The sequence below is a fragment of the Megachile rotundata genome, chromosome 4 (assembly GCF_050947335.1).
Source record: "Megachile rotundata isolate GNS110a chromosome 4, iyMegRotu1, whole genome shotgun sequence".
Classification (NCBI taxonomy): Eukaryota; Metazoa; Arthropoda; class Insecta; order Hymenoptera; family Megachilidae; genus Megachile; species Megachile rotundata.
The window spans coordinates 19604952-19619759 of NC_134986.1; the positions used below are offsets into that span (position 1 = coordinate 19604952).

General features: G+C 44.5%; 2 protein-coding genes across 3 annotated transcripts in view; both read left to right on the top strand.

Moving 5' to 3' along the window:
- The window catches only part of LOC100883497 (sex-regulated protein janus-A), a 31846-nt gene extending 27557 nt beyond the window's left edge, over positions 1–4289 (top strand). Inside the window, exons 3-4 of the mRNA XM_003699868.3 lie at positions 3714–3841; positions 4115–4289. Of these exons, the coding sequence (XP_003699916.1) occupies positions 3714–3841; positions 4115–4207 (221 nt within the window). The 3' untranslated portion in view covers positions 4208–4289. The remainder of the gene's footprint in view (positions 1–3713; positions 3842–4114) is intronic.
- Positions 4290–5508: 1219 nt separating this feature from the next.
- LOC100880064 (uncharacterized) lies at positions 5509–13973 on the top strand. Of its 2 annotated transcripts, XM_076530322.1 has the most exons (7): positions 5522–5721; positions 5815–5988; positions 6141–6230; positions 6320–6415; positions 9818–9877; positions 11284–13202; positions 13284–13973. In XM_076530322.1, the coding sequence occupies exons 1-6, from the start codon at positions 5644–5646 to the stop codon at positions 13198–13200; spliced, it is 2415 nt and encodes an 804-aa protein (XP_076386437.1). In that variant the 5' UTR covers positions 5522–5643; the 3' UTR covers positions 13201–13202; positions 13284–13973. The 2 variants fall into 2 exon arrangements, with proteins under 2 accessions (XP_003699886.3, XP_076386437.1); XM_003699838.3 differs by lacking the exons at positions 9818–9877; positions 11284–13202; positions 13284–13973 and adding an exon at positions 7385–9479 and having other exon boundaries at positions 5509–5721.
- Positions 13974–14808: the final 835 nt, after the last annotated feature.

The window sequence follows — 14808 nt, forward strand, 5'->3', positions numbered from 1 at the left end:
GAGCCAGGACTCTCTTTTCACCCTCGCTCGCGTCATGGGCAATTATCGATTCTCCGGAGGATAGGCCAAAATACCGTGGGATCGACGTTTAGGCGCGACCTCGCTTTTTATCCGGGATAATCTTTAGAATGATCCTGGGACTCTGCACCTTCTCCGAGATAAGCGTTAGAGACTGAACACTTGGAGTCGCTTTTAATTGCTTCTGCAAATGACTCGTAAAGCTTTGCTCTTTTTATTGAAAATTCTCCTTTGTCAAAGGACAAAAAACTACAACGTGTCGGAGTAATTCGAGCCTGCGTAGGTTTCGCTGTTTAACATGACACTTTGTTTTATCCGTGACACGACACGATCGAATGGTTAATACGAACTTCCGAAGTGAGCTATTTTTTCGTAACAAGAACGAAACGAACTTGCTACAACGAGGTATCGTTGGTTCGTTGTTTTTTTAATTAAACGAAAAGATGTATTTTTATCGGGCGAAAGTTCGCGGGAAATTTCCGGACAACTTTCGGTTATGTTGCGATCCAAAAGTTTGAAGGCGAAGTCAGACGGCAACGCGGCGGGAACAGCATCGATTTCCTGCGAGTTTCTTGGAAACTTGGCGGTTCATTTGTTACCATGTATATTTCATTATCGTGTCTTGTCGGTCGACGATCGTAAACCTCGGAAACTCGAGACACAGACGCCATTGAATTGCCTGTCAACGCGTTCGCGATTGTCAAACTTCAAAGCCCGGAAACTCGTGCATCTGGTGATCAACGTTTAATATTCCGCGTTGCAAATTTTCAAACAATTCGGAGGCATACATGATTGAAATTCTTGAGAATTTCGAGGAAGTTGTTAATCTTTCTATACGCAATAATTTCGTGTTATCGGAAGTCTTATTAAACGTCGGTATACGAAGACGGTAAGTCTTGAAACTTTTCGAGAGAGCGCCATAAGCGAGAAAATTGACGAGATGAAATTTGTCCTCCGTACGATATTCAGAGATACACCTGTTGTGGGTGTATCGAGACATGTTTTGAATCATATCGGATTGCTAGAAAAGAACAAAGTAAAAGCGAAGAAAGACGAGAAAGGTAGCGGATAACGTTTCCGCTTCAAAGAGCAGGCTCAAAGACTCGCTTTCAAAAGACTGTCCTTCTCACAAAGGCTTCTCTCGTTTCCGGATACGCGATCGGAGAATCGGACCGGAAGTAGTCGGTGCACCGCTCGTAATTGAGTGGCGTACGATCGTCCTTTAAATCTCCGGCAAAGCAGAAGCTGCGCGTCGCGATACATTTCTGGTGTGTATACATCGGTTACCTTTGTACGCCATCAGGAGACCGATGTAATATCGTTGGCCAACGGTAAAAGGGATACAACTTGGAAATTACCAGAAATCGATCAGGAAGTGGCATCTCCCAGTAGGTACTAAAAGCACGATCGGGTAAATCGCTAAGTGCAAAACACGGTAAACGCGTAATAGAATCGATCAGCGACTTCCTGGATGAAGTCGCTCGATGAAAAACCAGGCTTTTATATTCTGTAAGTCACTTTCCAACTCGATCGACCACATCCACGCGGTTAATTAAAAGGGAATTTCGCGTGGGCGGCATCCCATCATTGGCGTAATTAAGACTCCTGTCTCGCGGAATCTAATCTTAAATGGACATGCTTCGCATAGTCACGCGATATATCGCCTCGCGCTGTACGACCACGCGTTAGTTCGTCGTGCATTACATGGTCATGCATTTATAGCGTCGTGCGCTAGTTCGCCACGTGCGTTGTACAGCGACGAGTAATATCGTCACGCGTTGGACCGGTACGCTTCGAATTGGCACGTGTTAGTTCGCGACGCGTCAGATTCCCATGCATTGTCGATCATCCGTTAAACCATCGCGCGTTCTATGGTCCCGTTTTGAATCGTTGCTCGTTAATATCCTCGGATTCGGGAGAAACCGTGTCCATCCTGGTTCGTGACTGGTGACGTCGATGCGTGCCATCGAACTTTCATTTCCGCGATTGAACGGGATCCACGAATATTCATGCGCGGAGGACACGCTTGTTTCATCCTGTAATCTGGCTTCGCGACAGCAGCATCTCCCCCTGTTGGGATAATGAACTTGAGGACAATGATTATCCCGCCCTAATTAACTTCCCGCGACCTTTTCCATGCGACAGCCTCCTCGCTGTTCCTCGATAATTGGAATACCCTTCGAGTGTGCTGGTCCATCGAGCAGATTAATATCGACGAACAACCTCTCTTGTCATTTATTTATTTATTTAATATCTCTTTGCTTGTCGAAAGAATTTGTTCGAAGACGCGTGCAAGGACGCGAAATAGAGATACAATAGAGACACAGAGGAGGTTTCCAAATTCTTTGGCATAATTCAGAGCCAAGCGTTTCGCATAGCAATGCTCTTGATCTGATTTGTCGGCGCTTCCGGTTCACAGTCAATTTCCTGAATCTGTTTCGATTCACTGTCTGCAGAGAAATCGCTACGAAACTCCGGATAACATTCTCGACGTTAACACGCCACGCGTTGCGTTCTACCCTGGCACAAAGCCCGTCAGGGCCACGCGAACTGTATTAAGCGCCGAGAATTCGGCATGCTTGTTCGACCTTTGCGCGAAATCAACCTCGGTAACAAAGCTCCCAACTTTGTACGAGTCTTAACCCTTTCAATTATGCGAGAGGCCACTGTCGAGCGGAAAATGCCACCGCGTAACTCCTGCCTTTCTATCAACTTGCCAACGACGTATGCGCGTTCATATTTATTTTTCATTCGTTTTCAAAAACAAATGACTTCCTCGCGAATGATCGACCGCCGTATCGCTAACGTTAATCGCGATTGTCCATCTAGCGCGTGAATGTACAGCGCGTTGCATAACGACGGCTCATCGAATATTAAATGTACGATGTCGGTCAACGCGTTAGAATGATCAAAATAAAAGCGATTGGAAGCGACGTAGCGCGATCGAAAAATAAAACTGCAAAATATCGCGATGCCGGACTATGAACTAACACTAATAATTCTTTTTTACTTCGAATCGTGCCCGAAGCCCTGTCGCATCGGTGATAACAATCGCATTGATTTTGTAACAATATTGTTTTTTTTCTTTAAAATCGCTGAAATTGACGATGTTCGTACATGTAATCTGTCAGACACGCTGAAAATGGGAAAACACTGTGTACAGTTTGTTTGCGATAGAATGTATGAACGAAGTTTTCGTTTCGATTGAATGCACAGTTAATACAGCATGAGCGTTCGATTTATTTGGTTATTTATTCAATGAATTCATTGGCGATGGGAACAGCCTTTTTGTTACGTGTAAAATTTTAATAACATAACTTCAACATTCTTTTGACGGTGTCCTTTTTTCTGTCGCAGAAAGCGAATATAAATTTTCGTTTCACCGAATAAACCACGGTGACATTTTCTTTTATTTCTTCGCTTATGGTTGCTGGAATATTGATCTAACTGTTAGCGGGGGGAGCGAAATGAATTCTTCGAGGCAATATTCTAAAAGAGAAAATTTCATTTTGATCCTTTTCTGTCGTATCTCATAATTGTTCTGAATTTGTCAAATTTTTTATAGAAGGTTAAAGGGGATTTTTATTTTAAAAAAAATCAACGATTGTTCGCTTAACAAAGAGACATTGAGGACCTTACGCAATTATACTTCGAGCGAATTGTGCATTTTTCATTAAATTTTTTTTTCGTTTTAGCGGACATTTTTGACGAGGCCGGAGAGCAGTTAAAATCGATTCCCGGATTGAGGGCCAAGTGTTTAGGTGGTGGAAGAATCGAACACGATCCTGACGAGAGAACACTCAAGGTGTACGGATATTCTCAGGTGAGTTACCGAATTAACACGTTCTAACGAACTTCGTCGCCTCGACGATCCAATCGATTAACTATCTTCTCACTCACGATTCATTTACTCGCGTCAGGTTGTGAGACGCTTGACACCTGTCTCTTCCTATATGTACCAGTTTCAATTTATACACCTATTCGATAACGACGTTACTTGTATCTGTGTGCTTGTTTATTTATTGAACGGTCGAGATCGAAGGATCAACTAGTAATCAAGAAAACGCTTCATAACGCTGTTTTCTGTTCGTTACAGGGTTTCGGAAAGGCTGACCATGACGTTGCCGCTGGAATATTAAAAAAGATGTATTCTGATTACACCATTACATGCTCGGACGAAGGATATTAAGAAGGAAATGATCTTACAGAAGATATTTATAATTACGCAGCTATAGCGAATAAGTAATTTAATAAAGAATTTCTACGATTTACTGAGGACTTTATTCTTTTTCTGCACCTATCTACTTTTAGAAGAGTATTACTGGCGGCATCTGTAAGGGGGCGATGAAGTGAATGAATAGGAAATTATCATGCGTAGCACGGGGTTATGTTAGGAAATTGCAGAAAAGGTCATGCTCTGATATCGATGAAATTGTTGCAAATAAGCTCTGTTTTTAATATTAATAAATATATAGCATGTTAATTAATAAAATTGACATAAATTGGATATTTAAAAAAAATGGAACAAGTAGCGCCATCTCTCCGGCGAACAGGGTGAACTATACCCTTTTGAAACTGTACTTTAATTAGTTCTCGTAACTGCCACTAGAGGGCGCTTTAGGAAAATGGAACACGTGGCGCCATCTCTCCTGCGAACAGGGTGAACTACACCCTTTTGAAACTGTACTTTCATTAGTTCTCATAACTGCCACCAGATGGCGCTATATAAACCGCCCTCTGGTGGCAGGATAAAGAACTAATTAAAGTAGAGTTTCAAAAGTGTGTAGTTCACCCTGTCCGCCGGAGAGATGGCGCCACTTGTTCTATTTTTTTTTAAATTTATTTAATAATCATTTTATTGGCTTAATTTACTGTAATATGCATTAAATTACATTGGAATGCAAGTCTAATTAACTTCGGAACGTAAATTTGATTTGGTAATATCGGTTCATAAACATTTATGAACGATATCTACCTTGTCCATGCTTAAGGTTTCAGTTCCACCGTCTGGCGCTAGATGCTATAGCATTTACGGACCACCTTTTCAAAATAAATGAATTTAATACTTTAATCGAATCGCAATATTAATATAATAGTTATATTATAATCAAGGAATATTTATTCATCCAAAGAACAAGCAAGAGTCACTCGTTTTAAAAAGAAAAACAATTTTCTGTTTCGTTAATTTCGTCGCTCACCGTCAAGTGGCACCAGCAGTACAATTTCGAAAGCGCGAACGAATACAAAATGAAAAAAAAAGAATCTTCACAATGTTAATTAAATTCATCGTTTTGTAACACAGTTTCATCTTTTCCCTCCACAAAAAATGAAGTAACTATTTTATATAAGAATACGAATGAAGCAAATTTATACAACGTACGAAGCAGTTCGAGCAACAATTGATGCCAATTTATTTTTCGAGTCACTTTGTATGACAAATGTTCATTTGACGAAAAACGATTTTCATTTTTCGTGCAAGGCACACTTAACCCGACTGCGCGATAAAACAATTGCAGAATGCGTTTCACTTGGTAACCAGATCCGTTAGCTGCTATAATTTGGACATGCCGTACACCCGATGAAGGCGTCACAAAAATTTCCAGTAATTCACCGACAGGTTTAACAATGTTTTCCCGGGCCGCTAAATCAATCGCGAAGACCATCAGTCAGCGGAAGTATCATGTCGGCGACGAGAATATCAAGGTACGTGACATCTGTTCGCAAAAATCGATGATACGGGATACACGATGTGTCCTTTTTAAATGACAGTGACCTTTGCTAACGAATTTTATTTAGCTGGCGATGGTCGGAGGCTCAGGCGGAATAAGTCGATCTTTCTCGCAGATGTTGAAACGAACATCGAAGCTCGATGTTCTAACATTGTACGACGTGGCTGCGCTGAATAAACGATTTTTGTCGATACCAAAGCGACTGCACAGCTTCGACGTAGGAGAACCGATTAATCCCGAGGTAACATTTCTTCCTTTTACTTCTCCAACCTCTCTTTCACATAAATTCGGAGCCATCCTTCAACTACCATTTTACAAAATCGATGAACGCGAAATTTTTCAAAAATTACACTGTTCGAAAACTTAACGAGGATGATGATCTTTCACATTTAGAAGTCGAGGTTGTTTTCGGCGTTGGAAAATTTAGAATCAAGCAAAGAATATCGAAGCGGAGCTGTGCAAGAACCCACAAACATCGCTCAGGTAGGTTCGCCTTTGACTTCGAAAGATTATATTTATAATCCGCATTAAAGTGTATTTATAATTCGATGAAAATTTATTTTTATAATTAGAAAGAAACACAAGAACTTATTGATAGCCTACGTCGCCTGCCGATCGCTGAAGAGTGCGCGGCAGATCGATTGATGGAAAACAATCTGCGACCACAGGTGAGAGATTTGAATTTTTTAATTTACTTCACAAAATCATATTTCATTCGTCAACTGAGCCATACACCGTGTAATTCTTTGCTTCAAGTTTTCAATTTATCAGCATAACTTTCGTTAAAAAAAAGAATACGTTACGTACAATATTTATAGCATCTTGTATTATTTATTACATTATATTTATTCATAGTCTACAGTATATGTAGCATGAGGTTCTAACCTGAAGTCTTAAATATTTTCAAAGTTTTATTATCTTTGCTTTTAATTTATTAAATGTCATTCGCGTTGATGGCGATAATAGGATGAGGAGGAGGATAGGGATGAAAATTACTGCCGTTTATAAAATTTGTATATCGAGTCGTATACGCGTTCGTGAAATCATATCATCAATTTCGAGTAATCGAAATTATCTTCCGATTCTGAAATTATAAATAGCTTCAATCGTTTGAATTTACAGAGATATTTTAACATTTTAATGATTTATCTAAAGTGACATGATTTTTCCAAGTATCGGTATGGTTCGGAGAATATAGAAAAATGGAACAGTTCGAATTATTTTGAACTCTCTTAGAACAACGAACATGTCCGAGGAGAGCTGCTTCTCGGAACAAAGGTCGAATCGTACAACAATTATTTTATACAGGATTTTTTACAAGATGAATTCTTAACAGCGAACATATTTAAAGTGTTAAAATATTCTAGCGTTAAATCGCGTCTAAAAGTATTCTCAAATATTTCAAGAAATATCGATGAAATTTATCGCAATTTTGCGAAGGTTTTCAACAATGATCCTCCTTGTTCCCCGAGAAAATTAACGACGAGAGACGATGGACAGGCTTCTAGCTATGGTCGCCAAAATCCCATAAAGATGAACCTTTCAAAATCCTTCTGTCTCCTCTATCCCTTCCTCCTTTCCAAGAAAATGAGAAAAAGAATCGTTGACCTTGAAATCGTCTCTCCGTCTGTTCTCAGGGGCACAAGAACCCGTACGCAATCGATCAACGAGGTCCTCGAGTTCTCGGTGAAATGGGACCTGATAACTTCCGGCATAACGGTCGCATCGTGTCCGAAATTAACCGACAATTTCCTGAATTTATTTCTAATCTATCGAAGAATCATTCCGCAAACAGAAACACTGCGCGACGACATTATTCGAACGCCGCTTTCGTGTTCGATGAAAATCGGAAAATCGAACAAGAGTCACGTTTTAACAGGCCAGCGAATCTCGTTGCTTCCGCGAGAGAGAAATCGAGTCCCGCGATGAAAAGCAATTTTAACTCCGAGAATCTTGATAAAAAACATTTGAAGAAGAAAAAGGGTGAAGTGTTGCACGAGAAGGCGAATAAAACGGTACCTAAACAAGCAGAAGAACGAGTTTCGGTTAATATCGATCAGGATCGACTCGTGACAGCGTCAAAACTCGCTAAAAACAAAATTCGCGCAAAGACGACCGAACCAAAACCGAGGAATACGTTTTCTGCCAGTACGAAATCAAAAAACTGGACGGTTCCAGCCATTCTCTCCGACAAGAAGCCAAAAATGTTGTACGGGCTTGTTCAGCACAGGAGAAGATCCCTGTCGTGGTTCTTCACCAAGTTCTTCGACGTTCAACCGGACGATGCGAGCAACAGTGCTCAGAATATTAAATGCGGAGCAAAAGTCGATAAGACGAATCGTATTCCGAGTCAAAAGTCTAAGCAGGTTAATCGAGTAGAGAAGCTAAACGCTTCGACGTCCATGAGCGATTTGACCCCGCACACGGCCGAAACAGGTTCCTCTTCTCCGAATGTCGAGTTACGTGACTCCGAACCTGTTCAAGCGACAAATCACGAAGTCGCGAAAGAGAAGAGCGTGTCTAGTATCGCGGAATCGATCGAAGAGTACGATCCGAGCGGCGACCCGGACCAATATCGCCAGGAAACGAAGGTGTCCTCGAGGATCGCCGAGTTCCTGGAGAACCTGAGGACCAATAGATGTAAACTGAGATCATCTTCGAGTCTCACATCTTACAACTTAGATTCCTTGTTCACCGTGAAAGAACTGCCAGTTTCGTCGGCTCGTTTCTTGTCCCACGATTCGAAGGACTCCGCGTACTGGCTGAAGCACATCGTCTGCAGGAACGTTTGCAACAGAAAAGGATCCGAAGACGATATTTGCAAGAAACGCAGACCCTGCAAAGCGAGCAAGGACACGTGTTCTCGGAAAAAAGAGAGCTCGTGCAAGAAGAGCGATCCGTGTTCGAAAAAATGTGGTTCAGGAGACGCTGATCCTTGCAAGCCTGCCAAACCGAAATCGTGTCGCAAGAAACAGGACCCTTGCAAGAAACGCAAGAAACAGGAAACTTGTGCTCCTGCGTGTAAGCGCGAGGAGGAAGATCCGTGTAAACAGTTATGGAGAGAGGATGTTTATGGGAAATCTTGCAAGGAGATGAAGGACTGTGATCCTTGCGCGAAATTTAAGAAGAAGGAGAAGTCCGATTATTGCGGAGAAAGAAGAGAAAGCAGTTGTGCCAAGACTGCCAAGAAGGCGGAGAGTGACGCTAGTCCGAAGAAGGCGAAGAGCGATACACCACCGAGGAAGATGAAGAGCGATTTTGGAACGAAGAAGCCGAAGAAGAAAAAGAAGAGGAAGAGCGAACCCGACACCGATAAATGTCCTCCGGTGACCCGAGCACCTGGCTGCCCGGACGATGGAAAATCAAAGGGAAATCGAAAGTTCTCCACGACCGCTTTTGTTCGTTCCTAAAATTGTGACTAATTTATTGCAACTTGTACGAATTGTTCAGAAACTTATCGGGGTAATCAGATTTCGTTGTTTACCGTAACTTTCGTGTCCGCTTGTTCGAATTGATAAGATGGAGCGGGAAATTTTGTGTAGTGCGAGTGAAACCTGTTGCGTCAATAAATGTGTTTTACTGGAGCAATGAAAAGTCATCGAGGTAAATGAGAATAGTGTCGAGAATGCAACAAAAATGAAAAATAAGTTATTTGTATTTGTAAGACATACATTTTTTCGAGAGATTATCTTTTTATTATACATGATTTTAATAAACAATTATTCGTAGTAATCGTTTTATTTCTCCGTATAATATTTTTTGAGCGACTCGTTAGTTGCGAAACTCGAAGAAAATGAAAAGTCATCGGACCTCGTTGATTATTTAAAAGGGTACTGGTATCGCGCATAATCGTTTTAAATTGATGATACATAAAAATTGATTCGACACGTACGTCAAAGAAAAGTGAACAGAGAAAGATATTTCGAAGGTAGGGTAACAGTTAAAGAAGCAGGAGTACAAGTTCATAGCCGTCTTTAAGATGTTAAATAATAACCGAGCATTTTCCTGCCTCCTTTCGTCCAAAGCCAAAAAGAAAAGAGACAATCAGTGTCTGTTGATTTTAATTGCAGCTGCAGGCAACACCAGGGTCCCTCAGCAGAAACCAACAGCTCAGCGATAAGGTTCTCGAAGTAAGTTGCACAAATCATTCCCCGTTCAGATAACTCGTGTGCCGAACGAAGGCGTATCATCGAATCGTTCGCGAATACTCGATGACGATGATCGAGCATCGCGCGAGACCGAGACTCGTCCACGAGCCTTAAAAACAATTAATCACGGGACTCGTCGCTATGGCTCCACCTCCCTTCTGCCTCTTCCTCATCTCGAAAAAATAAATTAAAAAAATGATAACCGTGACGATACGAGCGGAACGCGAGCAAAAAAAATGTACAACAAACCCTTGACACACAAACGCACACGCACACGTACACGTATAGAAAACGATCGAAAATATCGGATCATCCTCTCTCCCCGCAGAGGACGAACACTGGTCCGCTCGAAATCGAGGTAGCTAAGGAGAACAGCAACAGGGGCCCTTTGTCAATGACCTCGAGATCCGAAGGATCCATGATCGCGTCGACGATCGATCAAACGGATCATCCGGTGTTCAGGTTCGTCGCGAGGAGTCCTATCCTCGCGGCCACTGGTGACAGAACGCGAAACGACGACTATTTTCCACAAGGCGACGAATACGAAGATGAAATCGGTGGAGATATCGGTCAGCTATCGCACCTGCCCAGTGGAAGATCCCCTTCGGTTCGCGAAGAGGATTTGGATTAAGTCGTCGAGCAGTTAACGCGCTCGTTACCTGTCAACTCGTTTTAAATTGTTCGTGTTAAATGTAAATCGTCCGTGTTCCACTTTCTTCAAGATCGTGGAGGCAGATAGTTGCGGATTTCGCCTTGCGAGATGTTGCGTTTTGTTTGGAAAAAAAAGACACGTTAGATTGTCCAATATGTTCGACACCTTTTCGACTTCGCGGTTTACAAACTTCTCCTTACTTCTAGAGTCGTTAGTAATAAGTTCGCGAACGATTTCCAGAGGATGCGACCAATAGCGTAGAAACGAAAACGGCAGAAACTAATTGGACAACCTAATAGTTTTCCTTCGTAAGACCGTCGAGCGTGGTCGAGCTAAGTCGGTGTAGGAGGGAGGTGGGCCAGGAGGACAAAGGCGATAAAGAGCACGGTATAAAGCATCGTCGTCTGATGTGTATCCAGGGTGTGAGTCGGAGGAAGCTACGTTTGGGCGAATCAGACTGCGGCGAGGGTCCGCCAAATTGGCCGGAAAAGAGTCCTTGTCATCCGCCAAAGGGTCCCTGTGAGCCCATGGGGCCACCGGGTTATCCCGGGAAACCGAAGCCGGAAAAGAAGCCGTTCTGCGTAAAGTGTCCGCCCAAGAAACCGTGCAAAACGAAAAAATGTTGTTAGTCGTTGTCGTCGGGTCGAGAGACAGAGGGTACGTGGAGATAGCGGCGTACCAGCCTAGAAAGATCGAATCGGCTGTCGATCAAACGTCTCCGTTGTCTGCGTCGTAGGCTAACCGCGAAGATCGGACGGAATCCTTGGGTCGCCTTCTCAGATTTTCGACCACGACGTTCAGAAATTGGCTTCGAGCCAGGAATCAACGCTGTTCGGGATCGTTCATCGGAAATTGGTCGAGAAACGCTTGGAGCTGGACATCGTCGTCGAGGTTTCGCGGTCCGGAACTCGTCTGCGGCAGAGATTTCAGCACCGGGTTCGACGCATCGACGGAAACCGCAAAGGTGGTCTGGATATCGAAGGAGTTAGACCGCTACTCGAAGCAAGGACAGATCAGGCTTCTTCGGACAAGCTCCAGCACGATGGGAACTAGTCAAAAGAAGCCAGTCGCCGGTCGTTCGTCGAAGTCGTCGCAAAAATGCAGCTCAGGTTCGGGCGAACAGCGAAGAGGACCCTGCAGACAGCCCTATCAACGGCGAAAGCCCTGTCTTCCAACGGAAAAGTGTATTCCTCCGGCACCGCCTTGTTGTCGACGACGACCCGCGAACCCCAAGTGTCCTGACCTACCCAGACCACCTTGTCCACCACCCTGTCCCATGCCGTGTCCCAAACCTGTCGCCCCAGAGAAACCTCCACCGCCGAAGATATGCTATCGAAAGTGTCCACCGCCACCGAAGCTGCCCAGACTGCCCAAGTTTCCGAAGTTACCTGCGCCACCGCCGCCTCCTCCTTTGCCGAAGCTACCCAAACCACCCCGATGCCCTCCGCCCTGTCCACCGCCTCCTGCACCACCCCTGCCCAAGTGTCCAAGAGCTCCGAAGTGTCCCGAGTGCCCAGCTCAGAAGGAATGTCCACCACCTCCGCCCTGCGAACCCTGTCCTTGCCCTTTGCCTTGTCCACCACCCTGCTGCCCACCTCCGCCACCCTGTCCACCCTGTCCGCCACCCATCCCGTGCCCTAAACCTCTACCTTGCCCACCTCCGCCTCCGCCAAGACTCTGCCCGCCGTGCCCACCTTGTCCGCCGTGCCCGAAACCGCCACCGTGTCCACCGCCGCCTCCTTGCTGCCCTTGTCCGTGTCCTGAACCACCCCCACCGTGCCCTTGTCCCAAACCCTGTCCACCCTGTAAGCAAACGCAACCCAGAGAGCAACCCAAGTGTCCCGAAGGCGTTCCATCTTGCCCAAAGTGTCCGCAACGGAAGATCAGGAAGAGGAAGATGTCTACGTATTGCGCGATCTCCATGTTCCTTCCTATGAGGAGTCTTCAGTACAGAAGATTGCACGTTTGCGCGATGAGACTGAAAAAATCGGACAAGTCCAGTTGTAAGGAGATAGAGGACATATGCAAGGATACCCGGAAGGGCGGTTCCTGCGCGAAAAGCTGCGAAAGGAAGGACGATTGCGGTAAGAAGAAGCCCAAGTGCAGCGACAAAGTGAAGAAAATGCAGTCGAAAGGACGGAGGAAGAAGAAGAAGAAGAAGAAGAAGAAGAAGGACGACTGTATTCAGACGTGTATACCGACCGCGAAGTGCAACGGTCCTCGGATTGCTAAACCACCGAAGATGGAATACGGCCCGGCAAAATGTCCTCCACCAAAGTTCGTTTCGCCGCAACCCTGTCCCGATCCACCCGAAGCGGAGACGGGTCCCTGCGTGGAAGTTCGATCTTACATCAAACCGAAGAAGGAGGTTTGCCCGCCTCTTCCTCTTCCGAAACCGCCTACCAACCCTGTTATTCTTTGTCCCTGTCCGCCACCTCCCAAAATGCATCCTGGTCCGTGTCCTTGTTTCGAAGATAAGCAGGAACAGGATCAAGGGAAACAGTTTGTCCCGCCATGTTCTGTGAGAGAGAAGTATGTCTGTCCGAGGGAGCCTCACTTCTGTCCGCAGGAGAAGCTGATTTGTAAAAAGGAGAAAGTTTGTGACCCGAAGAAAGTCGAGAAGAGGAACAAGAAGAAGGAACCACCATCTTAAAGGTTCGTTTTTTTTTTGTTTAGACTCTGACGATGAATTTTAAAATTGTACACCGCGTCTGACCGTTTTTATGAAATTTTCAGGACAGGGCAGAGGAGCAGAATCTGTCGAAGGACGAACGATCGCAGAGGGGATTCCAGTTTTCTGCGAAGTCTATCAGACAATGTCATTCGGTCTCCTGGATCCAGTGGACGTTTAATGATTTCCGGTCGACTCGTTCGCCAGCTGTTCGTTCGACGATCGAAGATCAATAAATTACTATGTCGATTATTCGCTCTCGAGCTGATCCGAAGGATCCGAAGAACGAGAGGCAAAGGGTGGACGAATCGATTGTCCGTGTGTATTCTTTGTCGCCTGTCTGACGTTGCGCTTTCGTCCGAAATTCGTCGAGAAGATGAACAAGTCGTTGCAGAAGATCGAAGAAAGTTTTCCGATTCTGTCGCGTTCGATCCGCTCGCGTCGATGTAAATCCCGCTTTTCGAGATCACGAACGCGCCTCGTCGGCCACGCGACACTCGATATGCATTTAACTAATTTTTTATTTTTATGAGTCCAAGTGCTAAATTCGATAGACTTTACGGGATGGGAAACTGTCGATCCTTCCCTGCGTGCGCGCTCCGCGAAAGATGGGCTCGGGAAAACGCAACATCCATCATCGTAAACGAATCGAAGAAATTGTTTGTACGACTTTCGCGAGGCGAGAATTCCGCAGACCAAAAGATTACGTTAGACACAGTATTCGTGCAAATAAATTCTTACGTAGCAACGAGAAACGCTTTTATTATTTCCGAGATCGATCATTAGTAAATTATATTTCTCGGCGATAAAAGTTCGAACGAGCGGTCGTTAAAAGAATTGCCTAAAAGGCCAAGTCGAAATTTCGATAATGCTCGGAGTCGTCGTTCTTTCTGGCATACGCGCGATCCGGAAACCATAAATCCGGAAGTTGATTCGACGAATTTGCGAGCGTTCGTGTCTGAGCAATAGAGAACTCGCGGAAGGAGAAATCGCAATCGAAAGCGCTTCGTTACAATAATATCGACATTTATATACGAGCCAGCTCCGGTCGAAGGAAACGATACAGAGGGTTAAGGGGGCGGGAAACGGTGTAGCGGGGCGAAAGGTCTGTGGGGTTCTTATCATTTTATTATTGGGGTGAGCACAGCCCTCCGTTCCAAGAACGACGCTTTACTTTTACCTTCTATTGTCTGTCCCCTCTCGTAAAGGCTTAAGGGCCGTTTCCAAACGCTCCATTCGATTATCCTTCACGAATTTCACTTTTTCCTCCATTCGCGACGCTTCGTTACCCTCCTCGTTCGTTCGCGGAAACGTCTAATCGACGAATCGATCTTGCTATTGTTCTTTGCTGGAATTCCCATTGGAAACGCATCTTGCCCCGGCAATTAAATTTCATGCAAGACGAACAGAACGCTCGTTAACTCAAAAAGGAATCTGAATTTCAAGTTTTTCTGGGTATTTGCTCGAGCAAGCCTATCATTAGAGCAAATGAAATTGTTAGGAAATTTTTTACTCATCCACTTATATCGCGCGTTTTGAAACAAGCTGTTAACGTATAATATACAGGGTACGAAAGTTTGGCACATCGTA

What these genes read in the sequence shown, in the direction of transcription:
- LOC100880064 (XM_076530322.1), top strand. Translation starts at nt 5,644, where the DNA reads ATGTTTTCCCGGGCCGCTAAATCAATCGCGAAGACCATCAGTCAGCGG. An exon ending in GAGAACCGATTAATCCCGAG is followed by an intron (nt 5,989 to 6,140) that starts GTAACATTTCTT and finishes TTTCACATTTAG; the next exon opens with AAGTCGAGGTTGTTTTCGGC. An exon ending in TCAGCGATAAGGTTCTCGAA is followed by an intron (nt 9,878 to 11,283) that starts GTAAGTTGCACA and finishes TCTGCGTCGTAG; the next exon opens with GCTAACCGCGAAGATCGGAC.